At 42.0% G+C, this 18067-nt stretch overlaps 1 protein-coding gene across 7 annotated transcripts in view; it reads left to right on the plus strand.

The window, feature by feature from the left end:
- Positions 1 to 18067, plus strand: part of MARK2 (microtubule affinity regulating kinase 2) — a 2737523-nt gene that overhangs the window by 879119 nt on the left and 1840337 nt on the right. For all 7 annotated transcript variants that reach the window (XM_044075616.1, XM_044075618.1, XM_044075619.1 and 4 more), the window contains exon 4: positions 16172 to 16220. In XM_044075616.1, the coding sequence (XP_043931551.1) occupies positions 16172 to 16220 (49 nt within the window). The remainder of the gene's footprint in view (positions 1 to 16171; positions 16221 to 18067) is intronic.

An 18067-nucleotide genomic window follows, 5' to 3' on the forward strand; every position in this document is an offset into this window, starting at 1 on the left:
GGGCCTGTCTTTTTCTTCAGTAAAAATCCATGCCTCTGCCATCTCGGCTCATTACAACACAGAGCCTCCCCTCTTTTCTCATCCACTGCTTAAACAGTATCTCAGAGAGGCCAAAATTTTAAGGCCTCCCAGGAGAACACCAGCTCATGCATGGGACCTCAATTTTGTGCTGGAAAAACTCACCCTGCCGCCTTTTGAACCAGCAGCTACTGCGGATATAAAATTTCTATCTTGGAAGACAGCTTTTCGTTTGGCAGTCACTTCAGCAAGAAGGGTTTCAGATCTACAGGCTCTCATGGCAGTAGAGCCTTTCGTTATATTTTACCCGGACAGGGTGGCCCTCAGGACCAATCCTTCTTTTATGCCTAAGGTGGTATCCAGTGTGGCTCTTAAACAGACCATTCACCTGCCAACATTTTTCCCAAATCCGCAGAACAAGAGGGAGCGGATTCTGCATTCACTGGATGTACACAGACAACTAAGATTTTACTTAAACAGGACAAAATCTCTAAGAAAGTCTGAACAACTACTGGTAGCATTTGCTGCAGGATCAGAGGAGAAAGCTGTATCAAAGCAGACTTATTTCTAAATGGATAAGCCACTGTATTTCTGCTGTTTGCACCATGGTAAACTTGTGCCCAAGAGGATTAGATCCCATTCCACCAGGCTGCCCCCTACTTCAACAGCTTTTCTCAGAGGGGTCCCAACCAGACATTCTAGAAGCTGCTGCTTGGAGCTCTGTTCATACCTTCACAAAGCATTATCATTTACCTCTCTTCTCTAGATCCAGGGCAGGCTTTGCCACTGCAGTCCTGCAGGGCCTTATAGCATCTCCTAATGCTGTTTAGCTCCATCCTCCCATCCATAGCTTTGGGATTCTACCCAAATATAATGACTGCAACAGTGAAACAGGAAGAACATAGTACAGTTGTGTACACTTACCATAAATGTAGATGTTCGAGTGTATTCACTATTGCAGTCCAGGTTACCCAACCGCCATCCCCCATTCTATACCTTTTCTTTACATCACTATACTCAAAAGCCTTTGTGGTGTATTTGCTTTTAGTTGAAGGTAAATTTTATGTTTCTAAGGTGCATTTATATATTTACAGTTTATTTATATATATTTTTGCTCCCCATTTGGGGTCACCTGACATCTGGGGCAAGAAAAACTGATTAAAATGGCGTTGGCTGCATGTTTTATTCCCCTGACGACCTGACGTAATGGAAGATGAGACGGCAACCGACGCAGGACCCAAGACTTTGCTATTCAGGCCGACTGAGGGCAACCTGCCAGCAGATAACCCAAATGTAATGACTGCAACAGTGAATACACTCTAACATCTACATTTATGGTAAGTGTACACAGCTGTACTTTCTGAAATCCTTGACTCAATCTCCTTTCGAACCTGCTGCCACTTGTGATATAAAATTTTTATCCTGGAAGTCCCTATTCTTGATAGCCATCACCTCAGCAATACGAATATCTGAACTTCGTCTTGTGCATTAAATGCCCTTACATGTTTTTTCATAAGGACAGAGTGTCACTCCGAACTACTCCTTCCTTTCTGCCCAAAGTTATTTCAGAATTGGCTATTATTCAAACAATTGACCTGCCAGTCATCTTTCCAAATTTCTCAAATAAAGGAGAAATACTGCCTTTATTTACTGGATGTACATAGACGATTACGATTCTACCTAGACAGAACTAAATCACTACGGAAATCTGACTAGTTATTCGTATCCTACTCGGGACCAAATTTGGGAAATTCTGTTTCTAAAGTAACCTTGTCTAAATGGTTGAGAAATTGCATATGCTTTACCTACTAACATAACAAAATTCCTCTACCGGGTAAGGTCAAAGCACATTCAACCAGATCGATGGCAACTTCTGATGCCTTTCATTCAAGAGCTTCCATGGATGATATCTGTGCAGCTGCAATATGGGCTGCCCCTCATACCTTTATCACTCATTACAAATTGGATTTGGCCTACAGGGGCAGAGTATCTTTTGGTTCAGTGGTACTCAAACATCCTTCCATGGGGCCTCCCAAGACGTAAAGTAGTTAGGGACTCTTGTACCATCACTAAGGAATGAATGAAGAATGAATGAAGATTAACAACATCAGATAAATTAGTTATGTTCTTACGATAACGTTCCATCTGTGTTGTTGATCTTCATTCATTATGTCCCACCCTCCTTTCCCCTCCAAAAGGCTCCTGGAGGTTCGGATTTGGTCCAAATCCCATATTAGGGAACTTGCTCAGAAAAAGTCTCCGCTTTCTTTGTTATGGCCAAACTCGATCTGAGGTAACAGAGAGAGGGGCAGTACGGATGAGCTTAGCTAGAGAGTTTTTTGGCCGGTGCAAGCTTGTTATAAGGCTGACTCTGTTCTGGGTACATAACCAACAGTAGTCAGCAATAAGTGAATAAAGATCAACAACACAGATGGAACGTTATGGTCAGTACATAACTTCTTTTCTTCAAATGAATTGCACATAGTTTTTGCCTTGAACAGTAGGGAAAAGTTGTGCAGAACAAGTCAGGTCTCGCCCTACCAGATCCACAACCACCATCACAGTCTTAAATGGGATAAGTGCACAAGATATCCTGAAGGCAGCCATTTTGCCCTGTACACATACTTTCCAAACATTTCAGACTAGATGCCATTTTAAGGGCCTAAGTCAATCTTTGCCTGTGCTGTTCTGAAGGACTTACTACCTTTTATCTCCAACACCCTGCGTGCAAATACTTGCCAACTCTGGTTGTCTTTCCTGAAGTAATGACAACAGCAGTGAACCAGACAATGAGCATAGAGCTGCTGTATAGTGAACATGTACATGTTCAAGTGTGATCACTGCTGCAGCTGGTTACCCACCTCTCCATCCCCTTGAAATCTGCGCTGAGGTGGGCAAACACTCCATCTCTCTCCTGATGTTCTTCGTGCTTCACTGTTGCAGTCATTACATTTGGGTAATCTGCTGGCAGGTTTCCCTCAGTCGGCCTGAATTCCAAAGTCTTGGGTCCTGCATCGGTTGCTGTCTCCTCTTCCATGACGTCAGGTCATCAGGGGTATAAAAGATGCAGCTAACGCCAATTTCTTTAGTCTTTCTTGCCGCGCGGTGCCCGAAGCAGAAGCATTTTGCAAGTGCTGGTCGGCCGACTACCGAAATATTTGCGTTTGAGTTTCAGAACCAAAGTCTTCAATAAAGCTAAGTACCCCGTTGGGGAAACTTTTTTCTTGCTTTTTATCTGTCAGAAAAAGTTAATAATTGTATTACATGTGGGAAGAAAATACCTCATAAGGATTTCCATTTATGCTGTATTCCTTGCCTAGGCCCTGATCACAACGTGCCTGGCTGTCGGTTTTGTGCTAGATTTAACCAACTCACTATTAAGCATCGGTATATTTTTGCATCAAAGTATTTTGGAAACGGATTTAACTACCCAGAAATGTCGTCTGATAGCAATACAACTACCGGAGTACATAAAAAATGGAAAGAAAAGGACAGAGAAAGGCAGTTGAGATCCAAAACCGACGACAAAGCTTCTCCTAAGCCAGTCGCCGGTTCGCCGGTACTCAGGCGCTTTTGCAGCCCCTGATACCAGCTACCTTCGAGTCGCAGGCCTCTACCGACACCCATGTGGAGTCTGGCATGCCGCAAGAAACTCAAGGTATTGGACCAACGGATGTATCTCCCTCGGATGGGTCTGAAGCCACGACAGCTGTAAAATGAGACAAATGCAACTTCTAAAACAAAAAAAAAAAAACGACGCCTGAGCCACGTGCCTAAAAAACAGATGATCAAAATTGCTGAAGACCTTATTACCTTGATCAGGGGTTCCCATCCCCCTCCAGATAAGAGACCTAGGCAAGACACAGATTATGAATCTTCAAATCAGGTTTCTATTTCTTCTGATTAGGCATTATCTTTACCTCCCTATGAGGATTCTGATGCGGAGGAGTCTATTCCATCTGCATCTCCTCCTGAGGATTATTCATTTGGAGAAACCTTACATACTTTGAGGGATTTTCACTGGGAGAGTCGAGACTTCTCAGAATCAAAAAAGAGGCTCAGGGATTTCCTTCTCCCTCAGCACAAGCCTTTAGTCATTCCCCCTGTTTTAGAGATTGTGGATGATGTGTTTTCGGAGTCAAGCTTGACCCCTGACTCCTTACCTCCGGCTTCCAGTAAGCCTGACAGATATTACAGGGTCCCTGACTCACATAAATTTTTATTTAGAAACCCTGCTGCTGATCCTGAAACTATTTCACATGGTCCAAAGAGAGTTAAGGCCTCAACAGCAAAAAAATCCTACCCCCTCTACAGAGATTCAAGGGCACTGGACATATGGGGAAAAAAGGTTTATAAATTTGCAACCTTGGCAATCAGTGCCTTAAACTGTCAATTTCATATGCTTAAGTACCAGCAACATGTTATGGGATTGCTGAAACAGAAAATGATGATTTCGGAATGTGCAGAAAATAAAGAATTGCAGTAATTCTTGCATGCAGCTGAATAAGTTGGAAAGCATACTTTGCAATGTAGTTTTGATTCTTTACAGGCCTCCTGCAGGGCTGCAGTTACTGGATCTGTGATTAGGAGGCATGCCTGGTTAAAGGAACAAAATTTGCCTGATCATGTTAAAGCTAAATTACTAGATACACCTTTACAGCATGATTCTCTGTTTGGAATTAAGGCAGAAGAGGTTTTAAAGAAAATGGAAGACAAAGCTAAGTCTATGCAAACTGTTAAAGACTTCTTACAAGTGCAGCTACCAAGATTCAGTAGACACTGGCCTACAAAAAAATTGGTCCTTTCCTGTGTCAGACAAAGCTCAAAGGGGCAAATCCAGATGCCCTATGGGTTCCAGATACCAGGCGCAAGACTCATACAGGTCAAACCAATGGGGCGCATCCACCTCCAAAACCGGAGGAGATAAAGCGCAAACCTACAGAAAGCAATCCCAATGACTTCCCTCTGCCTACACCAAGCACTTATCTTTCGGCAGCACCCTTAGGGGGGAAATTAACACTTTTTGCTCAAAATTGGCAGTTAATAACCCAGGACAAGTGGGTACTAAACATTGTATCACAGGAATACAGATTCCATTTCCACACTCTGCCAATGGCAAATGGTTGGCCAGATCTGCCAAAAAATCAATGGGCAGAGGCACAGAAACAGGTTACGTCCCTCATGGATATATAGGGGCCATTCAGACAGTACCAGAACAGGAAAAAGGACAAGGTCTTTACTCCAGACTGTTCTTGGTACCCAGAAAGGACAAGGCCTGGCGGCCAATACTGGATTTATCGATTTTGAACACATACCTAGACATTCCAAAATTCAGGATGCTGACTTTGCAGCAGCTTCTGCCCATGCTGGGCAAAAAAGCTTGGCTGGTGACTTTAGACCTAAAAGAGGCATACCTGCATGTCCCAATAAGACAGTCGTGCAGAAGATACCTCAGATTCAAGGCTGGCTTAATGCATTACCAGTTCTCTGCGCTGCCCTTTGGCTTATCTACTGCGCCCAGGGTCTTTACAAAGTGCCTGGCACCAGTAATTGCATTTTGCAGACAAGGAAGTATGCAAATATATCCTTAATTGGACAACTATCTTATTCAATCAGCGAGCAAGGACACTCTTCTTCGACACCTGGCGTTTGTGAAAAGGCTTCTAACATGCCTAGGGTACACAATAAACGAAAAGAAATTGCAACTGGTGCCCTCTCAAAAGATAACATTCCTGGGAGCAAGCTTGAATACAACTGCCCAGATGGCTTACCAAACGCCAGACAAACAAAGGCAACTGACTACTTACTTCAAACTGATGCCAACAAAAACCCAGTCTTCTGCAAAACAAATTCTGCAGGCTCTGGGCTTCATGGCGTCTTGCATCCTGCTAATTCCATATGCAAGACTGCATATGAGGAAACTTCAATGGTACCTAAAAAGTTTATGGAGTCAACATTCACACAGTCTGGAAACAATGATTCCTCTCATTCCCTGCCTGCAACAGGAGTTTCTATGGTGGGCAAAGGCCTGTCACCAAAACATGGGATGGCCCTTCACTCTACCACCTGCCAGCCAAACCTTAACAACAGACGCATCAGATTATGCCTGGGGGGCCCACACGGCAGGAAGATGCATTCAGGGCATATGGGCTCCAAAACAAATGCATCTACGTATCAATCCGAAAGAGATGCTAGCTGTTCAAAATGCCCTAACAGTCTTCAAGGACTTACTTCATCCAGGACAACTATTGATAAAGACGGACAACACCACAGTCATGTGGTATATAAACAAGCAAGGGGGCACGCACTTATACCCCCTTTGCAGATTAGCCATGGCACTGTGGGATACAGCTTTGACCTACCAAATACATCTTCAAGCTCAATTCCTGCCAGGAAAACAAAACAGATGATTTAAGCAGAAACTGTATGGATCCTCATGAGTGGAAACTAAATCCACAAGTCTTCAGCATGATAACAGAGAAATGGGGGAGCCCAGACATGGATCTATTTGCTTCTCCTCAAAATTATCAATTGAAAAGATTCTGCACAAGGACTTATCACAAACAAGCATGGGAAGTGGACGCCCTATCCTTCAGTTGGAAAAACCTATCACTTTACGCCTTTCCTCCTCTGCCTGTTCTACCCAAGGTCCTCCTAAAAGTCAGACAAGAGAAGCCAAAGATGATATTAGTTGCCCTGGACTGGCCCCGCCAATACTGGTACAGAATCCTAAGGAACTTGTCTCAATACCCAGCTTGGACCTTGCCTCAAAGACCACAGCTACTGTCCTAACAAAACAATCAGATCCTGCACAATTGACTACAGACAATGAACCAGGCAGCATGGCTAATCATGTAATCATACAAACGACACCTCTCCGTAAAGCTGTGATGGATGTCATTTTCGAAGCCAGAAGACCTAGTACTAGAAAATCTTATGCTGACAAATGGAAGAGATTCTGTGCTTGGAATCAAGCACAAGGAACTGATACAGCAGAACCATATATTCCTCAGATATTACAATACTTAACTGAGATGCTTGACAAAGGCCTATCTTTCTCATCAATCAAATTCCATGCCTCTGCCATTTCGGCTCATTACAATACAGAGCCACCAATCTTTTCTCATCCTTTACTAAAGCAGTATCTTAGAGGAGCCAAAAATTTAAGGCCACCTAGAAGATCACCACTACCTGCATGGGACCTCAATTATGTGTTGGAAAAGCTCACCCTGCCTCCATTTGAACCAGTTGCTACCGCTGATGTAAAGTTCTTATCATGGAAGGCAGCTCTGCTACTAGCAATTACTTCAGCAAGAAGAATTTCAGAGCAACAGGTCCTCATGGCTGTAGAGCCTTTTATCATATTTTACCCAGACAAGGGTGTCTCTGAGGACAAATCCGACTTTTATGCCTAAGGAGGTTTCTAGTGTGGCTCTCAACCAAACAATTCATCTGCCAACTTTTTATCCAAATCCGCAGAACAAAGGGGAGAGAATTCTGCATTCCTTGGATGTACACAGGCAGCTAAGTTTCTACTTGAGCAGGACTAAAGCCCTAAGAAAAACTGAGCAATTACTAGCGTCATATGCTGCAAGATCAGAAGGAAGGGTATTTCAAAGCAGACAATTTGAAAGTGGATAAGCCACTGCAGCCGTTTCTGCTACTTACACCATGGTAAACCTGTGTCCAAGGGCATTAGGTCTCATTCCACCAGAGCTGCAGCTGCTTCAGCAGCCTTTCTCAGAGGAGTCCCAACCAAAGACATTCAAGAGGCTGCTACTTGGAGTTCTGTTCACACCTTTACAAAGCATTACCATTCATCTCACTACTGTAAATCCAGGGCAGGCTTTGCCACTGCAGTGCTGCAGGGCCTTATAGCCGCACCTAATGCTGTTTAGCTCCAGCCTCCCAACCATAGCTTGGGGATTCTACCCAAATGTAATGACTGCAGTAGTGAAACATGAAGAACATAGTACAGTTGTGTACACTTACCATAAATGTAGATGCTCGAGTGTATTCACTGTTTCAGTCCAGGTTACCCTCGTGCCATCCCCCTGTCATTCTAAAGTTTATCTTTCCTTCTCTATCTTCTACAACCTATGTGGCGTATTTGCTTGTAGATGAAGGTAAAGTTTATTTTGATGCATTTATATATGTATTTGTGTGTGTGTGTGTGTGTGCATATATATATATATATATATATGCATGTATACATTATATATATATATATATATATGCATGTATACATTTATATATATATATATATATATATGCATGTATACATTTATATATATATATATGCATATATACATTTATATATATATATATATATATATGCACATATACATATATATATATATATATATATATATATATATATATATATATATATGCACATATACATTTATATATATATATATATATATATATATATATATATATATATATATATATATATATGCACATATACATTTATATATATATATATATATATATATATATATATATATATATATATAATACTGCTACCTTTTTGGGGCACCTGACATCGGGGCAAGAAAAACTAAAGAAAGTGGCATCGGCTGCATGTTTTATACCCCTGACGTCATGGAAGAGAAAACAGCAACCGACGCAGGACCCAAGACTTTGGAATTCAGGCCGACTGAGGGCAACCTGCCAGCAGATTATCCAAATGTAATGACTGCAACAGTGAATACACTCGAACATCTACATTTATGGTAAGTGTACACAACTGTACTTTTCCCTCCCTCCATCCCCCTTGATGTTCATCGTGTTTCACTGTTGCAGTCATTACACTTGGGTTATCCTGCTGGCAGGCGACCCACAGTCGGCCCGAGTTCCAAAGTCTTGGTCCGGCGTCAGTTGCTGTCGCCTCTTCCCTGACGTCAGTGCGCCATTGGTATAAAAGTAGCAACCGACGCCATTTTCTTCAGTCTTTCTTGCCGCGCGGTGCCCGAAGCAAAAGCAGTTCGCAAGTGCCGGTCGGCTGACTCCTGAGATTTTCAAAATTGAATTTCAGAACCGAAGGCTTCAATAAATCTAAGTACCCCATTGGGGAAACTTTTTCTTGCTCCAGACCGATGTCAGTAAAAGTTAATAATTGTATTTCTTGTGGGAAGCAAATACCTCATAAGGACTTTCACTCTTAATGTATTCCTTGCCTAGGCCCTGCCCACGACATTACTAGTTGTCGGTTTTGTGCTAGATTCAATAAACGCACTATTAAACATCGGTTTGATTTTGCCTTGCATTATTTTGGATGAAGATTTAATTATATAATGCCGTCGGAACAACCGACGACTGGAATGTATAAAAAAAATGCAGAGACAAAGAAAAAGACAGGCATCCGAGGTACAAAACTGACGACGAAGCCTCTTCTAGGCCAGTCGCCAGTTCTCAGTGAGGTGCTTTCGCAGCCCCTAACACCCGCTACCTCAGAGCCACAGGCCGTAACAGACAGCCACGTGGAGACACCGAGGCCTGTGGAAACTCAAGGTATTGGGCCTACGGAAACTATACCCTCAGATGGGTCCGGAGCCGTTGAGCAGGCACCGGCTTCTGAGGGTGTTTTCAGACCTTCACAGCTTACAATTCAGGCTTCTACAGCAGCAAAGGCAAAGTCAAAAACACCATTAAAGACAAGGAAACAAGTGCAGCATTCTCCAGAACAGTCATCCATGCCAAAGAAACAGATGCTTAAAATGGCTGAAGACCTTGTTACTTCAATCAGGGGTTCCCATCCCCCTCCTGACAAAAGGCCTAGGCAAAACACAGATTATGATTCCTCTGATCAGGTTTTCATTTCCTCTTATTCTTCTGATGAGGGCTATTCTCTCCCTCCCTATGAGGGCTCTGATGCTGAAGAGTCCATTCCTTCAGCCTCACCGCCTGAGGATTATTCTTTTGGGGAAACCCTGCACACCATGAGGGAGCATTTCCATTGGGAGAGCCAGGATTACTCAGAATCCAAGAAAATGCTCAGAGATTTCCTTTTATTGCCTCAGCACAGGTCCTTGGCTATCCCCCCTGTGCTTTATATTGTAGATGATGTTTTTTCTGAATCCAGTCTGTCTCCTGACTCTTTACCCCCTGCACCAGTAAAGCCACAGGTACTACAGGGTCCATGACTCTCATAAATTTCTTTACAAAAACCCTGCTGCAGACCCAGAAACAATTTCTCACGGTCCTAAAGGGGTTAAGGCTTCCACTGCCAAAAATCCTGTCCCCTCAGATAGGGATTCCAGAGCTCTGGACAGATGAGGGAAAAAAGTTTACACTTTTGCTACTTTAGCTGTAAGAGCTTTAAACTGTCAGTTTCACATGCTTAAATGTCAGCAGTACCTCATGTCATTGTTAAAGCAGAAAATGGTTACAAATATAGAAAGTCCTGACAGTAAAGAAATGCAGATTTATTCCATGCAGTTGAACAAGTGGGAAAGCATACTCTGCAATGCGGTTTTGATTCATTAGAGGCTTCTTGTAGAGCCGCAGTTACAGGCTCTGTTATTCGAAGACATGCTTGGTTGAAAGAACAAAGTTTACCTGACCATGTTAAAGTAAAATTATTGGATGCTCCATTACAGCATGATACTTTGTTTGGTGTTAAGGCAGAAGAGGTTTTAAAGAAAATGGAGGATAAAGCAAAGTCAATGCAAACGGTGAAAGATTTCTTACAGGTTCAACCACCTAGATTTAGCAGAAACTGGCCTTCAAAAAATTGGTCCTTTCCAGTGTCAGGCCACAAAGAGGCAGATCTCAGCCCCAAGGCTCCTACAGACCTAAACAATGGGGTGCTTCAGCCCCCAGTGGAGGAGAAGACAAATCACAACCTTATAGGAAGCAGTGACAATGACTTCCCTCTGCAAATGCCAAGCTCTTACCAGTTGACAGCACCCCTAGGGGGCAAGCCAGCACTTTTCTTAAAAAATTGGTACATGATCACCCAAGACCAATGGGTATTGAATATTGCTTCTCAGGGGTACAGATTCCACTTTCACACGCTTCCAAAACCAAAAGGTATGCCAAACCTGCCACAAAACCAGTGGGCAGAGGCACAAAAACAGATTGCGGCACTTATGAATATGGGAGCTATTCAAAAAGTTCCACAAGAAGAACAGGGGCAAGGATTTTACTCGAGACTTTTCTTAGTACCCAGAAAAGACAAAGCTCGGAGACCAATACTGGACCTGTCAATCCTAAATACTTTCCTGGATGTTCCAAAATTCAAAATGTTAACACTACAACAACTTCTGCCCATGCTGGGCAAGGAGGCTTGGCTAGTAACTTTGGACCTCAAGAAGGCATACCTGCACGTCCCAATCGGACAATCGTGCAGAAGATACCTCAGATTTATAGCAGGCTCAGTGCATTACCAATTCTCTGCACTGCCCTTTGGCATATCTACTGCGCCCATGGTCTTCACAAAATGCCTGGCACCAGTAATTGCATTTTGCAGACAAAAAGGAATCCAAATGTATCCCTACTTGGGCAACTGCCTTATTCAAGCAGAGAGCAAAGGCATTCTTCTAAAACACCTGGCGTTTGTAAAACGATTGCTAATTTGCCTAGGGTACACAGTAAACGAAAAGAAATCAAAACTAGTGCCCTCTCGAGATAATATTCCTGGGTGCAAGCTTAAATACAACTGCCCAGATGGCTTATCTCACGCCAGACAAACCAAAGCAACTGACTCATTACTTTCAAATGATAGCAACAAAGTCCCAGCTCCCTGCAAGAAAAATTCTGCAGGTCCTGGGTTTCATGGCATCCTGCATTCTACTAATTCTATATGCAAAACTGCATATGAGGAAACTGCAGTGGTATCTAAAAAGTGTTTGGACTCAGCATTGTCACAGCCTAGAGACAGTCATAACCTTGATTCCCTGCCTACAACAGGAGTTTTGATGGTGGTCCCAGGCCTGTCACCACAACAAGGGACAGCCTTTCACCTTATCTACAGCCAGGCAGACAATAACAACGTTTGCATTGGATTATGCCTGGGGAGCACATATGGCAGGAAAATGTATTCAGGGCATGTGGCCCAAGGAACAAATGCATCTTCACATCAATCAAAAAGAGATGCTAGCTGTACAGAATGCCCTGACAGCCTTCAAGGACCTAATACATCCAGGACAACTATTAATAAAGATGGACAATACCACAGTTATATGGTACATAAACAAGCAAGGGGGCACACATTCCTACCCCCTATGCAGACAAGCCATGACTTTGTGGAACACAGCACTGACCTTCCAGGTACATCTGCAAGCACAACTCCTGCCAGTAACAAAAAATACACTGGCAGATGAACTAAGCAGAAATCTAATGGATCCTCACGAATGGAAGCTAAATCCACAAGTGTTCAACATGATAATAAGGCAATAGGGACGCCCAGACATAGATCTTTTTGCCTCCCATCACAATTTCCAAATACAGAAATTTTGCACAAGGACTTATCACTCTCAAGCATGGAAAGTGGATGCTCTATCATTCAGCTGGAAAGACCTGACAGTCTGTGCCTTCCCTCCAATGCATCTTCTCACCAAGGTGCTTCTAAAAGTCAGACAAGAGAGACCGAAATGATCCTGATTGCACCAGACTGGCCACGCCAACATTGGTACCCAATCCTAAAGAGTTTGTCCCAAGGTCCACCTTGGCCTCTACCTCAAATCCCTCATCTTGTGACACAACAAAACAATCAGATTCTGCGAAGTCAACTCAGAACCTTAAACCTGGCAGCATGGCAGATAATGTAGCCACTCAGACTGCACCTCTCTCTAAAGCTGTTATGGATGTTATTTTGGAAGCCAGGAGGCCCAGCACTAGGAAATCTTATGCAGAAAAATGGAAGAGATTCTGTGCTTGGAACCAGGCACAAGGGCTCAAACCACTTGTCCCTAATATACCTCAGATTTTGCAATACCTAACTGAGATGTTGGACAAAGGTCTATCTTTTTCATCCATTAAAATCCATGCCTCTGCCATTTCAGCACATTACAATAAGGATCCTCCTATTTTTTCACATCCTCTACTACGACAATACCTCAGAGGGGCAAAAAATATAAGACCCCCTAGGAGAGCACCAGTATCTACTTGGGACCTCAATTTTGTTTTAGAAAAACTAACACTACCTCCATTTGAACCAGCCAGCACAGCTGATCTAAAATTCTTGTCATGGAAAACTGCTCTGCTCCTAGCAATAACTTCAGCAAGAAGAGTCTCAGAGTTACAGGCGTTGATGGCTGTGGAACCTTTCCTCATTTTTCATCAGGACAGGTTTTCTCTTAGGACAAACCCAACATTCATGCCAAAAGTGGTCTCCAATGTGGCCTTAAACCAAGCCATTCATTTACCTACTTTTTACCCAAATCCACAGAATAAAGGGGAAAGACTTCTGCACACTTTGGATATACACAGGCAGTTATGATTCTACTTGGACAAAACAAAAGCTTTCAGAAAAACTGAGCAAATGTTTGTAGCATATGCAGCAGGATCACAAGGAAAGCCTGTTACAAAGCAGACAATCTCCAAATGGATAGGACACTGCATCCGCTTCTGTTATGCACAACATGACAATTCTGTGCCTAAGGGCATTAGGCCTCATTCTACCAGAGGAGCAGCAGCCACTTCAGCAGCGTTCCTCAGAGAAGTACCTACCAAAGACATATTAGAAGCTGCAACCTGGAGCTCAGTGCGCACTTTCACCAAGCACTACCACTTACCTCTCTACTTCAAATCCAGAGCAGGTTTTGCCACTGCAGTTCTGCAGGGCTTGTTAGCCTCGCCAAATCCAATTTAGACCCAGCCATCCAACCTCAGCTTTGGGATTCTACCCAGGTGTAATGACTGCAACAGTGAAACATGATGAACATAGTACAGTTGTGTACCTACCATAAATATACATTTTCGAGAGTATTCACTGTTGCAGTCCAGGTTACCCACCATCCCCCTTTTCCTTGCTGGGACTTTTCTGTACTTCTCAACTCTATACAACCTATGTGGTGTATTTGCTTGTAGATGAAGGAAATGTTTATAGTAACATATGCATGGTTTTTGGCATATTTTTTATCTTTCCAGCCTTCCTATCTGGGGGCACCTGACATCTGGGGCAAGAAAAACTGAAGAAAATGGCGTTTGTTGCTACTTTCATACGCCTGGCGCACTGACATCAGGGAAGAGGCGACAGCAGCCGACGCCGGACCAAGACTTTGGAACTTGTGCCGACTACTGGTCGCCTGCCAGCAGGATAACCCAAGTGTAATGACTGCAACAGTGAATACACTCTAACATCTGCATTTATGGTAGGTACACAACTGTCCTTTTTCTCTCTCTCTCTCTCTCTCTCTTTCTCCTTACAAGGAATTTTTGGTATTCACTTTCTACTGGTGGTGTTCTTCCACCATAACCTAGCTCCCTATTGGGGCTTCTGACAGTACAAGAAAAACTGATGTAATGGCGCTGGCTGCCTGATTTCATACCACTGATGACCTGACATCAGTCCTGGAGCGACAGCAACCGAAGCAGAAATACTAAGCCTCTGGTATTCGGGCCGACTGAGGGCTACCCTGGCAGGGATAACCCAAATGTGATGACTGCAACATTGAATACACTCGAACATCTGCATTTATGGTAAGTGTACACAACTGTACTCTCTTAGGCAGGTTGTCAGCCTGGGTCTTCCTGGGTGCACAAGGTTCCCCAGTCGTGCGTTGCTAGTCTGTACAGTTGGAGGGTAGTAAAGAGATGAAGATGGCTGGCCTTATTTCAGCCAGCCTTCATATCAGGAGCATGGAGGCATCCGTGGTGAACATGATATGAGCTCGTATGAAGGAAAGGGTATTGCCCTGAAAGTCTAGCTGACCAGGCTGTACCCTTGAAGTAAGATTCTCAGTAATGATTGCAGTAGTGACCACACACATATGTCTTCTACACTACTGTACACTCACTCTCTCTCCGGTTTTGAAGAAGTTGCAATTGTGCCATTCTGTGTTTTGTGCCTTGGGGAGGAGATGCCATTTAACAAGAGGTGTGTTAAACCAATGCAGAGTAACGCCAGCAGAAGACCTGATTTTCCTTATTCTTTTGCATACCCCTTATAAAATTAGAAGTTATATGCACTCGTTCGTGGCAGACTGTTCATATCTTCTGTTTTGAAGTCACTACACACACCATGATCATGGAGTTAAATGTAAAGATTTGGTTGTAGCTGTAATTAAATGCAAAGAAGCAAGAGATGTACAAGTACTCGCTGTTTCAGTTAATGTTTTAGAGGGGGCTCTGAAATGGGAACTGCACTTGGTTACATCCTTTTCCATACTTAATGTTGGAGTTTTTTCCTAGAGCACAGGAGAGTGTTTGTCTCTTGTTGTGAAGAGTATATTGCCCTCCTCTATCTCTGTACTCAAGGAGGCAGTGTGTCATATGTCCTTGCACAGTGTTCCATTTTTGAAGTTTGAGTCTACCCTTGTGCCTGTTTACTTACTAATTTCATAGGGTGGCAGGTCTGTCTTAAGTTAGTGGTGTTTCTATTAATTCACTTCAGAAACAATTAGTGCTTTCAACTTTCACAACTAAGAGTGTTAGAGAGAAATGAAGTGTTACTGCATTTGTACTTTATAGTGGTAAAGGGCCACAGTACCATTAGGTAAGCATTATTGGAATAATTTCCTATTCTGCTATAGGTATAACAGACTAATAGTTTGAGTTAGTAATTCTCAAAGCCCTTTGTATTTGGGGAGATTTGATTTCCAGATCTCCCGTGTAAAAGGGCCTTTGATTCTGTGAGGCTATGTTTGTTTAACAAAACTTAATACATCTTATTAGTTCAGTAGCAGAAATGTCATTCTTGAATACTGTCTTAAAGGTAGTAAAGTTCTAAACTGTTAAGTTTACTTAGGAATACTATATGCAAGATTGTAGTTGCATCAACATAAAAATCTTAATAGCATAAACATTGTCTTTATTGGGAAAAATCTGTATTTTCCACTCTTGTAGTAGCTATTTATCCCTGCAGCAGATTCTTAGTTTGTTTGACAAGTTAATACATAATCAGTCTACATTGAAACTTTGAATGTTGAGTGGGGGATTATCTGCAGTAATTCAGTAGCTGAACTAATTTTTTTTTTATATGCAGTTATTTCGAGAAGTAAGAATAATGAAATTATTGAACCATCCCAATATAGGTAAGAACATGATCTTTTAATGTGTGTGTGTAAAATAGCACTGTTTTTACCTGGCTTTTTAAATTCTGCCAGAATTTAACATTTGTGGAAACAGCTTAATGCAATGCTTTATTCTGATGTAAAGGGAAATTTCCAGCAATCTGAAAAAACAGAGCTGATTTTAAAAATAAATAAGTAAATAAAAGCTGCTGTGTGGTAATCATGAAACCACAGCAGAGAATAAAACCAAATTCTGTTGCCATTTACTGAGGCAGATGCCTTTTTTAATGGATGAGTTAGCAATTGTAGAAATGCTTTGTGTTTTGTTTGTGGGAAACTATACTAGAAGAGATGTTTGGTTTGTTTATCATCAGTGCTTTACGATTGCTTGGAGACTTAACAGGTAAAGATTACTAAAATGGAGAATTAATCTCATAATTTGCACAGTTCTAACGTGCCATGTAAAATATATGTTCTGTGTTACATTTGTGTACAGTGTTTTGGTTTTCTTTGAAATGTCAATAACTGATTATATAATAGATTCAGATTATTGAAAGATTTGATGGGGTGAAATAGACTATATTTATCATTAGATCACTTTTGTCAGTAGTCTGAGCTCTACGAGATGTATCCTGCCAACATTGGGCCAGCCAGCTTCAAAGCTTTGAAACACCTTCTACACATCCTGATTACTGGCCCTGCATGAAGTAAGGTGGATAAAAGGGGCCTATATTAAATCATCGAACGCTTAGAAAAGCGAACAATGATTTATCGACCCCATGTAATCCAACACTTACAAACTCGAGCGCTTAGAACAGCGATTTTATTTCCAAGGGAAAAAAAATCGCTGTTCCAAAAAAAAAAAACAAACAAACAAAAAAACAAAAACAAAAAAAACACTTAAAACATAAAGTGGGGGACTGTGCCCCACACCCCCCTACTTAAATATACCAACTCTGAGATTGCACTACAGTGATGAAAACGGCAAAGTAACAGACGCGGCCAAGCAATTTCTTTCCCAGGGAAAGAATTAGCTTATATGTCGCTTCGTCATTTTGCCTTTTCAAGTTTCGATTTCGAATTCGTCTTCGGTCATCTAATCGGAACCCGGATAAAAGTGGCTAGAATGACAAAAAAATTTCTTGCTAACGACGGTTGGGTGTCATTTTCCAAGGCTGGGCAGATAAGTACCTCATTAGGAGATCGCCTTCCACAACCTGATTTTTTTTTTTTTTTTTTTTTTTTTTTTTTTTTTTTTGTTACAGAACTGCTTTTTTCTGTCAAAGTTACTGATTTGCTAGCTTTTTTATACAATTTGTAGCAGTTGTCATAGTAAAAGTTGAACAGGTTTTCCTGTATATGCCTAAGATTCCTTGTGAGGAATTCCTTACTTGCCAAATGTTTTGTGAGCAAAAGGGTTGCATTTCAGTTAAAATTGAAAGCTTAGAGGCTTGGTCTTCAGGGTTTCAGGATTGTCATCAAAAGTTTTACTTCACAACCTAGGTGTTTATGTGTTTCACCTAGTTTGTGGGTGCCAGTTGTACTAAAGCAGCCGGTATTGGCTTTCTGCAAAGGATCTCTCTCTAAGATATTACGCTTGGTGAGGAAAAGCTAGACTCTTCTGTTAAGTCTTATAATTAGGGGCATGAACTACTGCTTTTGAAGATTTGGTCAGTTACATTATAAAATGTTTGTAAGCCCATTTGTGGTACACAGCGGTTCTGGCCTCATATAAGAATAAAAGGAGAAATTATATATTTTTGTGAGGAAAAAGTAAAATTTTCTGTAAAAATTGGTTGCTGGTGACCAAGGTTAGTGTGCCTTCTAGTAGTCACATAAAAAGTTTATCTCATAAATTTCTTTTCTGT

Source organism: Protopterus annectens, chromosome 6.part1 (genome assembly GCF_019279795.1).
Source record: "Protopterus annectens isolate FY-2018-M chromosome 6.part1, PAN1.0, whole genome shotgun sequence".
Lineage (NCBI taxonomy): Eukaryota > Metazoa > Chordata > Ceratodontiformes > Protopteridae > Protopterus > Protopterus annectens.